Source organism: Octopus bimaculoides, chromosome 9, assembly GCF_001194135.2.
Source record: "Octopus bimaculoides isolate UCB-OBI-ISO-001 chromosome 9, ASM119413v2, whole genome shotgun sequence".
Classification (NCBI taxonomy): domain Eukaryota; kingdom Metazoa; phylum Mollusca; class Cephalopoda; order Octopoda; family Octopodidae; genus Octopus; species Octopus bimaculoides.
The window spans coordinates 32,275,287-32,289,718 of NC_068989.1; the positions used below are offsets into that span (position 1 = coordinate 32,275,287).

General features: G+C 35.0%; 1 protein-coding gene across 1 annotated transcript in view; it reads left to right on the forward strand.

Moving 5' to 3' along the window:
• LOC106871994 (eukaryotic translation initiation factor 5B) overlaps positions 1-14,432 on the forward strand; it is a 123,670-nt gene that overhangs the window by 53,338 nt on the left and 55,900 nt on the right. Inside the window, exons 9-11 of the mRNA XM_052970563.1 lie at positions 5,593-5,679; positions 7,952-8,092; positions 11,254-11,384. Coding sequence (XP_052826523.1) covers positions 5,593-5,679; positions 7,952-8,092; positions 11,254-11,384 — 359 coding nt within the window. The remainder of the gene's footprint in view (positions 1-5,592; positions 5,680-7,951; positions 8,093-11,253; positions 11,385-14,432) is intronic.

Here is a 14,432-nt window from a genome sequence, read left to right on the forward strand (position 1 = left end):
ACGATCTCGCTCGAAAATCCTACGGAAGCCAGTCAGGCGGTACTGGCAACGATCTCGCTCGAAAATCCTACGGAAGCCAGTCAGGCGGTACTGGCAACGGCCACGCTCAAAATGGTGCATCTTATGTGCCACCCGCACAAGAGGGCACTGGCAACGATCTTACTTGGCTTGCCGGGTCTTCTCACGCACAGCACATTTCCAAAGGTCTTGGTCAGTAGTCCTCGCCTCGGTGAGGCCCAGTGAAAACATGTCTCACTTTGTAAAACAATTGAATTTCACTGGCTGCCATCATTGTTCATGTTATCTGAGTGCTGTGAATTTTTGGAGATTTTTTTCTTTCCATTTTGATTTTTAAAAAATGTTTCGTGCATCATCATTTAACATCAGCAGTGTACTGGGTGATTTTTACATGGCACCAGCATTTACGAGCCCGCAAGATTAGGGATGCTCTGCTGGAGATGGTTGCAGGGGACAAGCCAGTATGCAAGTGCAACCATACTTAGCTTGACGTGTCTTTTCAAGCATAGCAAACCGGCCAGGAGTCTCACTCCCCTGTCATCCTCTCTGTGACTCCCAACATCTGTAGAGCCTTTCTAACCACTTCATCTCACATCTTCTTGGGTCTACCCCTTCCCCATTCCCTCTACAATTAGAGATTGGCACCTCTTGGTGCAACTGTCTTCATTCATACACATTTCATGGTTATATCAGCGCAGTCTTCTTGCTTGCATACTATATCTGATGCTACGTATACCCAGTCTTTCTCTCAAATCACACTCTATTATATATGCACACTGATATTACCCATCCAGTGAAGAATACTGGCTTCATTTCTTTCAAGTCTTTGCATATCTTCAGAAGTCACAGCCCATGTCTCACTGCCATGTAGTATAGCTGTTCATATACAGGCATCGTACAATCTGCCTTTCACTCTGAGAGAAAAGCCCTTCGTTACTAACAGAGGAAGTAGCTCTCTGAACTTTGCTCAACCTATTCTTATTCTAGCAGCTATGCTTTTGGAACAACCATCTCCACCACTACTAATTTGATCACCTAAGTAATGGAAACTATCTACTACTTCTAGGGATCTCCCCTGGCATATGAGGGAATCTATTTTTTTTTGCACATTCCTGGTGTTTAATGTACTTGCACATCTGCCATATGTAAAGACTACTTTCCTTGTTAGTTTTCTGGTGATACTGCTGCACCTCTTATGTGTCCATAACTTGTACTGGCTACACCTTATGGAGTTTCTCCCAACATCTTTTCTACATATTGAGCAGGGCCATCTCTCTGAAGGGAATCTATGATTTGTCTGTTTTCCTATTTAACAATACTTTGGTCTTTTCTCAATTAACTCCAAGGCCCTTTAATTCAAGACCTTGCTTCCATACCTGAAATGTCTTCTCTAGTCTGGTAGTGATATAGTAATAAGAACAAGGGCATCCATGGATAAAAAATGGATACCAGTTTCATTTTGTCAAGCAACAAGTTTGAATTCAAAGCATTTTCAAAAGAAGACAGGAAAATTCAAGAAAATAAAACAACAAACATAAAAACCACATGTGATTATGAATCACTTTTTCTGAAAGTGAAACTATTCTAAAACAATTTTGAGAGCAATTAAAAAGAAAAGTGTGTGTGTGTATACGTATGTGTGCATACATATATGTAAGTGTGTGTATACGTATGTGTGCATACATATGTGTGTGTGTGTGTGTGTATACACTTATATATATGACAAATTGAATGTAATAAATGATAATATATGTATGTTTAGTTGTAATCCTCTATGCCCTCCCCAAGTCTTCGGAGGGAAGCAAGGAAAACTAATAATATGTAGTAAATGGTTAAAGAAAATGAAATAATTAGTGTGAGAAACAATCAATGTTGATGGTGTGACGATCAAGGAGCAATGTGTCAGTTGTGCATCAGGCTTTTATGTCAGTTTTTGCCAGTCTAGTGTAGCGACGAACAGGGTGATTGCAGGATGGGGGATCAGCTACATCAGGTACAGATTGCTCTCGGAGGCCAGGGGCGTTGTGTAGTTGTAAGGCTTGAAAGTCTCTTGGGGTACAACCATTGGTGGCATGTCCTGAAGTGGTGAAGGTGGGGGAAATTGGCATGACTCTAGGGTTAGGTGATGTAGATGGGTTTCCAGTTGTGGTGGTTTTGGTGTTGGGAAGTGGGCACATTGGGTAAGCCTGAGGTGTCCGTGGTGTAGCTGCATGAGGAGCTGTTAAACTGGGTTGAGAAGGTAGTCTCATCGTTGGTGTCGGCGTCAGGGACACAGATGGTCCAGGGGCCATGAGTAGTGGTGTGCAGGATACAACCAGTAGATACTTTCAGAGGAATTTTCTGTTGCTCAGTGTGACTTGGCCTGAGCCATCCACTCTCACCACATATTAATCAAACTGGCGTACCTCTATGATGACACCAATTTTGTCCCATTTGGTTGGATTGGGTCCAACTTGGTTCTGGATTGAGACACAGTCTCTGACAGTCACTGGTGGAAGTAAGCATGTGTGTTCTGACAACCATTTGGCAGCATGCATGTGGTGGTTACGCAGGGCTTCTTCTTGAGAAGTCATAGTCTCACACCAAGTGGAGTGTGGCTGGTACTTGCCGGGATAGGTGAGAATAAAGTCTTGTATTGGGTGATCAAAGAGGCACATGGCTGGGGACATGTGTGTTCCAGTCAGGTGTATTTCTGTACTGTAGCATTGTGCACTGGAAACTGTCAGTGTTGAGGGATCCATTAGCGTCAGTGTTGTCTGTAATGAGGTGCGTTTTTGTCTTGACACCGACCTCGGTGCCGGCAATTGCCATGGGGAAATGCAACAGAGGTGATTCTATAGTGCACTCCCCAATTATGGAGAAAGGTGACCATTTGGCGGGAGGTAAACTCTGGTCCTCCATCCGATGTCAGCTCATCACTGATGTCATATGTCATGAAGATGCAGCATAGGGTGGCAATAAGTCCTGCTGCTCCATTTGATGCTTTCTCCATGATGGGCCAGTTACTGTATCTGTCCACAGCCACAAAGTAGTGGTGCCCACAATACCGGAAGTGGTTGGCATCCAGGCTTTGAAATGAGTAGGTAGGGTTCATTATACACATGGTGGTCAAGAATTCTTGCTTGGGTAGAGGATTCATCAGGGGGGTCAGCCACAAGGCATAGGCTGTTGAATATTGCAGATGTGTGGTCTTCCGTGTCAGCTGCATTGGTTTGAGCCTCTCACTGGGGATGGTATGTGTCGGCAGTAGACACTCTCATAGTGGTGCAGGATGCCACATGTAGCACTTGTGATTGTAGGTGGGGCATTTCCTCATGCATTCCTGTACATGATATCCATGGCCGTGTTTTCCACAGTGACTGCAGGGGATAGGGGCAGGTGTATCAAAGGGTATTGACCAGGTGGTGCCACTCCTAGCGCCTATATGAGCTGGAGGCCACAGTGGTTGAGGTGGTGCTATGGCCATGAGTCGGCTGGCTAAGCGTTTTCTGCTTTCCTTTGCTTTGACATACCTCAGTGCTTCTTCCAGGGTCAGGTCTTGCTTGGAGTCACCCAGGATGTCATGGCGGATCTCCTTATCCTCCAACCCATGTACAAGAGCATCATGAACTGACATCACTGCAATCAATCGTGGCAGGGCAGGCCTTAGCCCACCTTGAAGTTGCAAACACCTGCCTGCCCTCGAAGATTCACAGCGAAGGCCCTGGCAGGTTCATCCCGGTTCTAGCACATCTGTTATAGCTACACACAAGCAACCATGACATTTTCTTGGCAGACAGCCAGGGACTTAATTTACTTAATTTGACTGAGGACTGTTCACTCATCACTGGAGGCAAGCATGCTGAACATCCATGTGAGATCTTTTCTGAGGGTCTCATCACAGTAGTCAAGAAGCTGGAAGATGACGCCGTTACCCATTAGACGAGTGGCCTGTTTGTAGTCTGACCATCTCTGCTCAAAGTAAGCCCACTTCTCGCTAGTGCCAGCTGTAGAGATGATGGGACAGCAGACCTTCTTGGGCAAGACTTTCATGGGAGTGGCTTGTTGCATGGCTGTCCAATGGGCAGTGATGCTATGAAGGTCAATGAAGTGAGTCAGTACCTCAACTGGAGTGTTTTTAGGTCAACTTTTAGCGCATTAGGTGTGGAACAGGATATGTTGGCCATGCTGACTCGCTTTTTGTCATAAGTAAGTCTGACAACTCTTTGTGAAGGAAAAGATGATGGATAATGAAACGAATAATGTATGGCAAATTGAATGTAATGTAATAAATGATAATATATGTGTTTAGTTGCAATTTTATATATGTATATAAGTGTAAATGTGTGTATATTTGATTTAGAATTTTTTTTTTTTTTTGAATTGACCTAATTTTTATTGTTTATTTATGTTTAATTTACTTGTAAGATGTGTAACAAAATTTTATTAATTTGGATTATGAATCATATATTTCTGTGCATTTATGTATACATGTGAGTTTATTTCATTTAGTTGATGGCATGTATTTCATTCTGTTTTACCCTTATGGTACACCTGTCTTATGTGCAAGTTCAACTAATAAATAATCCAGTAATTAGCATAATTCTTCTCTACTAAAATTTTGTTTTATACTCATTGAATATTAGCTAATAACTCATTTCCTGTGCTGATGTTTAAACAAAATTTAAATAGTTTAATGATTTGTTGAATTTACCTGTATTTATCTTTAATTAGATTAGCTTTGAGACAAAACTTATGAAACAGATTTGGTTAAGAACCTATTAAATTGTGTTCCAAAAGTCACATTAATACATTGATAAATAAAAAAAAGTTAGTTGTTTTATTAAACCAGTCTTAATTCACAATTATTTTAGAATTTAATTGAAATACATAAGGGGTGTGTCTTGGTTCAAAATATAGTAATGAATGGGCTAATCCAGTGAGAGAAGACTATCATTTGATAAATACAGGAGTTATACGTGAGCTACTTCAAGTTTTTTCACACTTGGATAGTGCAGTAATTGAACAGGCTTGTCTTGTGTATTGTGCACAATCTAGCAATTTTTTTAGTATCAATTGCTATTTTTTGTTGTTTTTTGCATGCATTTTCTCACAGTGTAGTCATGTCACACACACACACACAAATATATATATAGGTAAAATCAACTTTGTTTTTTTATTGTTAGTATATGAAGATCTTTCTTTCTCTCTACAGCAGAAAAGCATTGTAACTAAGCCTATGTTATTATTGAGCCAAGTGGAAGTTTGCTGTTATTAACTGGCAATGACATTGTCATGTCATACAGTGTTTATTCAAATACTGTTCTTGTCTATGTTCCTTTACATTTAGAAGTTTAATTCAGCTAAATAGCCAGTTTAACTAGCTGCCATTTGGCATTATTTCTATAATAATATGACCTCATACACAAAAACCCCAGAAATCTATTTTTCATTTTTTTTACCAACATATATTCTCATAAGGAATGTTCTGCTTTTAGTTTTTCATACATTGCTCTTATATCAACTGTTATACATATTTGTTGTTAATTTGTATTATAAATTGTTTGGAATCATGTTATAACTGTTTTGTTTTAGGTTTAGAGTTGCCTGTTAAAGATGAAAGTGCTCCTAAGAAAAGGATTGTTTATACTGATAAGAAGAAAAAAAGAACACAAAATGATGGTATGTATTATATTTTTGATAATCTTTAATTCTATAGAAAGGAATTTGCTATTGAATTCTTTGAGAAAGAAACTTCCCTTTCATAAGTTTAGGAGAAGTGATATCAGTTTTGCTATATATTCATTTGATTATTTTTGTAACCTTTGATGGGCTAATTATCAGTAAAATGCTTTTTTTAATATACTTTTTAGGGTCTGTAGTTTATTTCCCTGTAAAACACCCACCACCATGCTCTAATAGCAGAATAAGGTGTTTACCCATTTGTGTCTAAAACAGATTTTTAACACACATATAAATATACAGTACCTAAACACTGCTTCATTTATACACTGTTTTCAGCAATAAAAACTATATTAGATATTATAAAGATAATCCTCTGCAAAATGTGTACAATTTCCAAGATTGACTAGTGGGCAAGTTTGCATTTACACTCTATTCTTAGTCCCAGGCTGACCAAAACCACATTGATAGACAGAAACTGAAAGAAGCAATTATGTATATGTTTGTGTCTCCTTGCCTTGATATCACATGATTGTTGTGAGTGTTGCTATCATACATGCAATGTCTTTCATTTCCAGTTGTCTGTGAAATATTTGGCCATGGGGAAATGTTAGCTTATTTGGAAACAGGTAAAAGTTGGTGATAGGAAGGCATTCAGCTGTAAAAAATCTGCTTAAATAAACTTTGTCTGGCCCATGCAAATATGGAAAATTGAACATTAAAATGATGATGATTATGCATCAAATAAAGCAACTATTTCATTGCTGCACCATTTGGGATGCTTTCTCTTTTCTTAGCTATTTGCTAAAATTGCTTTCAAATAATTTTTCAGACTGCCATCCTTTTATTTTCTAGTGATAAGGTGGCTTTTTTATTTAAGAGCATTACATTTTTCTCCTCTTTTTAAATTGTAACTTTTGTAGTATTGCTTTTATCAGTACCTTTCTTTGCTAGTGATGTATCAAATTCTATATTCCTTTTTTTCATAGAACATATTCCAATAAGCCTGGTAACCATAATAAAATATTGATTCCATCATATTTTTATGACCACCCCTGCGATTTATTTTGGAAACCTAGTTATTTTACTTCCCACTCCACTATATAAACTTAGAAATCATTCACAAAGCCAGATTTGCATATGTGTATTCCATATACCTTAAAATTGTTGTGCAATATCTCTACAAAAAGCTGCACATTTAAAAGATGTATCAGGTCCTGGATTTTCACTGAAGTACTGCTAAGGTGAAGATCTTAGATTTTCAAAGTGTTCTCATGAAAATGTTTTCTTAAAGTTGGCTTCTTGATACAATGTGGACCAATATAGAACATATCTTTTTAGATTACATGACTATGATGTCCAAAATAAATTTTTTGTTTCTTCTTCATTCATATTACACCATCTTCTGGCACATTTAGTACATACATTTAAAAGTGTGTGGGTCTTGGTATGAATCATGGAAATTCAAGGTATTTACAGCATAGAAATTCTCATTTTCACTAATACTAGCACCAGAAAAAATTAAATTAGTTAGGGAAGCATCAGCTGCTACAACAGATCACTTAAATAACAAAATAACACTAAATTTTTTTTGTTCTTTTGTGATATGCTGGGATAAGCATAATTGACATATCAACCAGCTTCAAATCATTATTATTGCATATTGCATGCTTAATTATTAAAATAGTGACCTAATAGTACTTTTCCATGTGTAGAAATTCAGGAATAACCTGGAAACTTGCTTCTCTTCTTACTGAATATAATTGGAAGAAGGGACAGAAGAATTGGTTGATCATACAGCTTCAGTTTATAGAGTTGGGAAATTTAGATTATATAAATAAATGACATATAATATAAATTATTTCCATAAATGTACAAGCATAAACCTTTGAGTAGAACTTTGGTTGTATTGTCTCCTTAGTCAGTGAACACCATAGATCCAGCCCTCTGAATATTGAATATTATGTTTGACTTCTTCAGCATTAAATTTTCTTTTATTCAAGTAAGATTCCATCTATCATTTTCTGGAGTATACTGTTACAAATTGGACATCCATGATATTCATTTCCTATTACCAAATAGGAATTGGTTTGAAGGAATTTTGGTCATTTTTGCAAGTGACTGCAGATATGCTCTCACAACTTACAATCAGAGAGAGGAGAATTTACAATTAATTGAATTTGTTTTGAGAAATATGTTTTTCTTGTTTTATTTACATTAATGCATCTCTTAATTCTCTTTGTTCACAATATACTTACACTTTACTCAACAGCTGATTCAAAAAGAGAGGATAGCATTGTTTCTGATGAGACAAAAACTGATGAAAAGAGTATTGTAACAGAAATGAAACCTGTAGAAATGAAGGAAGAAGTGAAAGAAAGCTGGGATATAAGTAGTGATGAAGAAGAATCAGGTAATTTGAGAATGCTCAGATTATGGTATCTTGCTTTTCAAATGACTTTATACATCTGGCATGTTGTTCAGTTAAACTCCATGTTTGATATAGAAGGCCATCATTTTTGCATCCTTGAATTGAACATGGCTTACTATCAATAGGTTTGAGTTTTCCATGCTTACTAGAGTAGAATAGTTGATATGTTAAAATAATTAACTACTTTTCTCCTATATATATATATATATAAATATATATCTCACTGAATTATGAATTTGGGAGGAAATCTGTTTTTTGTTTTGTTACAGGGAATATCTGTTTGTTATGTAAAGCAAGCCACACAAAAGTTAAATTCATAGAGAAAACATGATTAAGCACCAAAACCACAACACTTACAGAGAGAATCGAGAAGATAAACTTAAGAAAAGAATTTGCACAGGCAAGAACTGGACGATGAAGAGCCTTTTCCATCCACAGATTTTTTCCTTCAAAGTATCTTAAGATTTCTGTGTTTTCTACAATGGATTTTAAGGAGGAGGTCTAAAACTTTGCCTTTTTTTTTTTTTTTTTTTTTTCATTCTTAAAAAAATTCTTATGGATGTTTTAAAATATGAACCCTCAATTAAAATGTATGATCAGACATTTCAGCAGCAGCCATTCTATTCTTTTCTTCTGTGCAAGGAACCCTGGTCCACATTATCTATGATGTCCTGTTCTAAGCTAATAGGATGTGCTTTAAAGGAGATTTTTCTATCAGGTCAAATGACTATATAGAAACCCTCCTGCTAGTTCTAATACTTGGCTATGATACTCCATTGTAAATGGGGGGAAATATAAAAGTTGAAGATGCAAGTGGACAAGGTCCATACATATACCTACATATCCAAGGTACATATTTATGATAGAGATGGTTAATCAATGAAACACATGAATGGCACAATTTTGTTGATTTAGAGGGAACAAGGCTGCTGGAGTTCTGTGATGCAAATGATCTTATGATCTGCAACACTAACTTCAGGAAACCAGCCGCTCACCTGATCACATATCAATGTGGTGGACACATAAACTAGATTTATTACATCCTCACCAGGCAACAAGATAGACAGATGCTTGCAAGAGTGGGTGAAGAATGTACAACCCAACATAGATTACTAGTGAGTGACTTCAGAATTAGAGCTAGAAGGACGTGGAGATATAAACCAGTCTGGAAAAGGTTATGAAAGTTCAAAGTCCCAGCAAACTAACAATTTTTTTTTTTTTTTTTGCAACCTTTTTTTTCTTCTTGTTTTGTATAAAGCAAGAATTGTATGAAGCATAATCTGCAAATTGTTGGCAACTTTTCCAGGCACTCTTCATCTGCATCTCTCATTCATGCAACATCCACCCATCTTATAACATGAAATAACCCTAGACCTCCCACTCAACCTTCTCTGTCATCCTTACTGCTATCTCATTTTTATTAACCTCTGATACTATTCTCTTCCTTCCCCTTTTCACTGCCCCTTACCATTACTCTCTCCATTACTACCCTTTCACAACAGATCTGTTCCTCCACACCTTGTACAAAGTCACCACTCCTTCTTTTAGTTATTGGGGCTCTCGTCTTTCAAGTTACAAGGAAACTTCATGAGTGCTGGTGCCACAAAAAAAAAAACAAGCACCAAGTATACTTGATAGTGATTACCTAATCAAGAGAGATAACACAGAGCTGTGAGGACTTGCTTAGACAAGTGCTGGTGCCAGAAAAGGAATGCATTCAGTACTCTCTGTAAAGTGTTTGGTGTTAAGGAAGACATCCTGCCATAAAAACCATGTCAAAATTTAGAAATTGAGCAAGACTCAACTCTGTTAGTAATCCCCTTACCAAATGTTAACATTTAATTACAAAAATATTTTGTGGCACCAGCACTGGTGAAGTTGGCTATCAACCGAGGGAAAAAAATGTACTATGATCTGCATTGTTTGCAACTTTCTCATTTGGTATGGATACTTACAAAATAAATATGGTGCAGTGATAGTGTGACAAGCTTAGTCTGATTCATCACAGTTAGTCTACATCATCATATTTTTTATTTATAAATATTACTAAAAATATCTTACTCCAAAAAACATTCTAAACCTAATAGTCTGATAGCAAAGCAACTGCAATAATATAGTAGGGATTGCCTAACTTCAACATTTAACAGCTCACCCTTTATACTTGAATACTGTTTGGATGAGGACATCTGCATAAAGAAGTGCTGATCTCTAACTGTGAGGGAACCTGTAGGAGAAGTAGACCCAGGAAGACATGAGATGAGGTGGTGAAATATGATCTTCAGATATTAAGTTTCACAGTGGCAATGACAAGTGACTGAGATTTTTGGCAATTTGCTGTGCTTGGGAAGACACATCAAGCTAAGCAGAATCATAGTGAATGCTAGTGCCAGTGACACTTGAAAAACACTGCTGACACATGAGAGGCACCTGTACCAGTGACACATTAGATACCCAGTACACTCTGTGGAGTGGTTGGCATTAGGAAGGGTACCCATTCTTCATTAATATATTTTTCTTTAATTGGTACTGCTACATTTTCAATATTGCATAGTATCTTTACATTTTAAGGATTTTAAAATAATTAATTTCTCTAATTCTTTTATTTGTACATGTTAACTTCAGCAAGCATTTTATTAACCCCAAGCAGATGAAAGGTTAAATTAGCTCAGACCTGTAGAATGAGCTAAGCACCAAAGCCACTTTGTCTGGCATGTTTTGTGTTTGACACTAACTCTCTGCTTTTCCTATATAACATGTAAGACACTGTGGCATAATGGTAGTGCATATGATAATGCTTTCCAGTATACTCAATGACTTAAAAAAATGAAATGGTCATGACTAGAGTGCTTTTGATCACAGTTTGCTTAATTAGGATTGATTTGGGATTAAACAATAATAGCAACATTTTAGTTTCTGTATTGATATGATTGAAATATTTTTCAGAGCTTGAATGAAGAATTAATATATTTTATCAGCTATTCAAAGTGTGCATAACCAGGAGACAGATGCATGACTTGCATTCTTACAGAGTTTTTCCTTGATATTGATTGAATTATATTTTGAAGTCTAGTCTTTTGATGATTTAAAATTTTTTTTTTTATTTTTAATTGAATGTTCTTTTTTGTAATTCTCTGCCTCCATAGAAACTGATACTAAAACAAAATTTGATGAAGATGACTCTTCTGATGAGAAAGGCGATGATGATGATAGTCTTAAAGATGATAGTGACATAGAGGACTATACACCTATTGAAAAAGCTCGGGAAAGAATCTTAGTAAGTAAAAGTTAAATTATATTTAAGAAAAGTATTGTATTCTGTTAACTATTTCTGGCTGGCTCACATTCTTTCCATGTTTTTACTATGGAAGCACTCTCTAATTACATGGAAAAATGCAAGCAAGGGAAATAATATTCTTAAGATTATAAACCTGGAAAATTACAGGACAAGTTCAGGACAGCTTATTACATCTGATAAAGTACAGAACAAGAAAATTTTTACTTAAAATATTGCAGCTAAGGATAAAATTTCAAATAAAATATTTAGATTTAGAAAATATTAGCTTTTATTAAAACTAAAAATTTTATTACAAATTATTACTTCTATTTGTTATTACTCGTTACTTCTATTGAAAATAAAACATAACTCAAAATATTTTTTGTATTTCAAAAAAATTCATTTTTTAAAATTATTATTTTTAATTTTGAAAATAGGTTATAAAAAATAATAGTAGAACATAATTAGTTAGTACAATAAATAGAATAATACAAAGATTAGATACATATTACAGTAAAATCTACCTATAACAACAAATTCACAGCAAAATTTGCTTGAGTTATTGCTTAAGTTATTGCCAAGTCTTCACATTTTTAGTCTTGACTCAAAGCCTATTTTTTACATAATGAATTTACCTACCATATATACTATTCTACTTTGCATAAAACTTTATATTGGTACTTCTGGCTCTCATTTTTTAAGTATTCTAGTGTGTCAATATTTTAACAAAATGATGGTACCTTTTTTAATTATGTTACTTTGTAAAGTCAAATCAAATAATTTTATCCTTAGCTGCTATATTTTAAGTAAAAGTTTTCTTGTTCTGTACTTTACCAGATGTAATAATCTGTCCTGAAATTTTCCAAGTCTAATAACTTGTCCTGTAATTTTCCAGATTTATAATCTTAAGAATATTATTTCTCTTGCTCACATTTTTCCATGTAATCCATGTTTTTTCCAGGCTGTGCTATTATGCTAATTAATAGTGTGTCAAATATGTCAATTAGTGGTGTCATTGATAATTTTTTCCTTACCTCAATGACGCCAGTGACATGTATTTAAAGTCCCCTTATAGAACTATATTATCACCCTCAAACTTGAGAAACAAACACTATAACGTTTTTTGTTTTTTTAAACTTAATTGCATGAGATTGATACCATGAAATTCCTCGAATTGAGCTCCATCATTTAAGCTTAATTAAAATATAGTTTGTTTTTAGAATAAAAAAGTTAATTATAATTAAATCCAATTTTTTGCCTCATATTTTTTTTCCTATTTTACCTTACAACTTTTCTGATACAAATTTTTGTTGCATGGGAACAAAACTATGAAATTCTTCATACTTTTTTCTGTCATTGAAGCTAAGATAAATATATTTTGCTTTTAAAATAAAAAAGTTATTTAGATCTAAACTTGATTAGTGGCGTTACTTACTCTCCTATAACATTGCTACAAATTTTGATGTAAACTTTTTTTCTACTGGGTCAAATCTCAGTTTTTTTATGCCAAAATGTAGCTAGGGATCAGTCCTCTTCAAAAATGTTTTCAATTTGGTTAAGCACTGAATTAGCAACAAGCTCTGAAAGTGCTACATGTGAGTAAATTGCGGCCTTAAGAATGTTATTCAACTACTAACATAGTTGAATGATAAAATGAATACTGGCTTTACAGTATTCATCTCATTCCCTCTATTCTGCCTATCTCTTTTATCTATTATTGAAACAGCTGTATATAATTCTTTAAGAAGTTTGACTAATTTCAAAAATACATTGAACTGTAAACTTTTTCAATTATTATACATATTATTATACCTTTTTACAGCTAATATGGCATTAAACTGTTGAGTGAACCAATGGTAATGAACATTTTTGTTACCTTCAGGCATAAATTCAAAACTATAGTCCCACTGGGCTTGTAATACATAATGATACATAAATGATAGAGTACAAGTGAACTGATAGAAAAAGTGAATATATGAAGAATCAGATGTAATGTCAAAAAAGAGTAGACTGTACTCTTACAGGCATGTGATGCATATGAAGAAAGACAGCTGTGTAGAAAAGTGGATGGAATCTGTGGGAGATGGAGACTTATCTGAAGACTGTGTTAATTGGTAAAATATAGTGTGAGAGAAGTTCTAACCATCTCTGCAAGTGAGGAAGCACAAATAATAAAATTAGTAATGATGGACAGGAAGGTGAAATGGTTGAGCCATTAGAACTCCAGACAATGCTTCATGTCATTTGTTCCAATTCTCTGAACTCAAATCCTGCCATAGTTGAATTTACCTTTCATCATTTCATAGTCAATAAAATAAAATAATCAGTCCATGGTGGTGGATTTGTAAAAATGTAAGAATGACACACCAAATATCCTGTTGTATTTTTTCCTGCTCTTTATGTTCTGAATTCAAATCCTGCCACAGCTAGAAGAAAAGCAAAATTAACTGAGGTGGATGGCAACAGAGAAAGTGTTAACTTCTATCAGATTGAAAAGATAAATAGCAGGAAAATGTGTTGAAACTTCTTTTGCATGTCCTTTTTGTTAAGTACCATTGTGTAAAGGATACTGTGGACAATTTCTTGACAGAAGCATAGTATAAAAATATTATTTACATTTGAATACAAATAATGTGTGGAATTGGGAAATATTAATTTTCAGTATGTTACACACCTGTATTCACCTGTGTGTCACATATGAGTCTATATTATTGGATACATTCTTTTGTATAAATGTACTACATAAATTGTGTAAGAGTACATTGCAAGTATATTACCTAGTGAAAGAGTTTTATTCTTTATTTTCAACGAAAATGAATGAAACATAGAGAAAGAAAAAAATTTTGTACTGATTACCTTTGCATTTTAATTAACTCATATTAATGCATCTGCTTATAAAAAGTGACTTATTGTTGGAGGTCAGCATCTGGGATAATTTTAATAACAAAACAAACAGGTAAGACACATAAAAGGTTCCATTTAGTGTTTATCTGTAAAATTATTGCTTTTACATATGTTGATTTTATTTGTTCATAGATGTTGAATTTC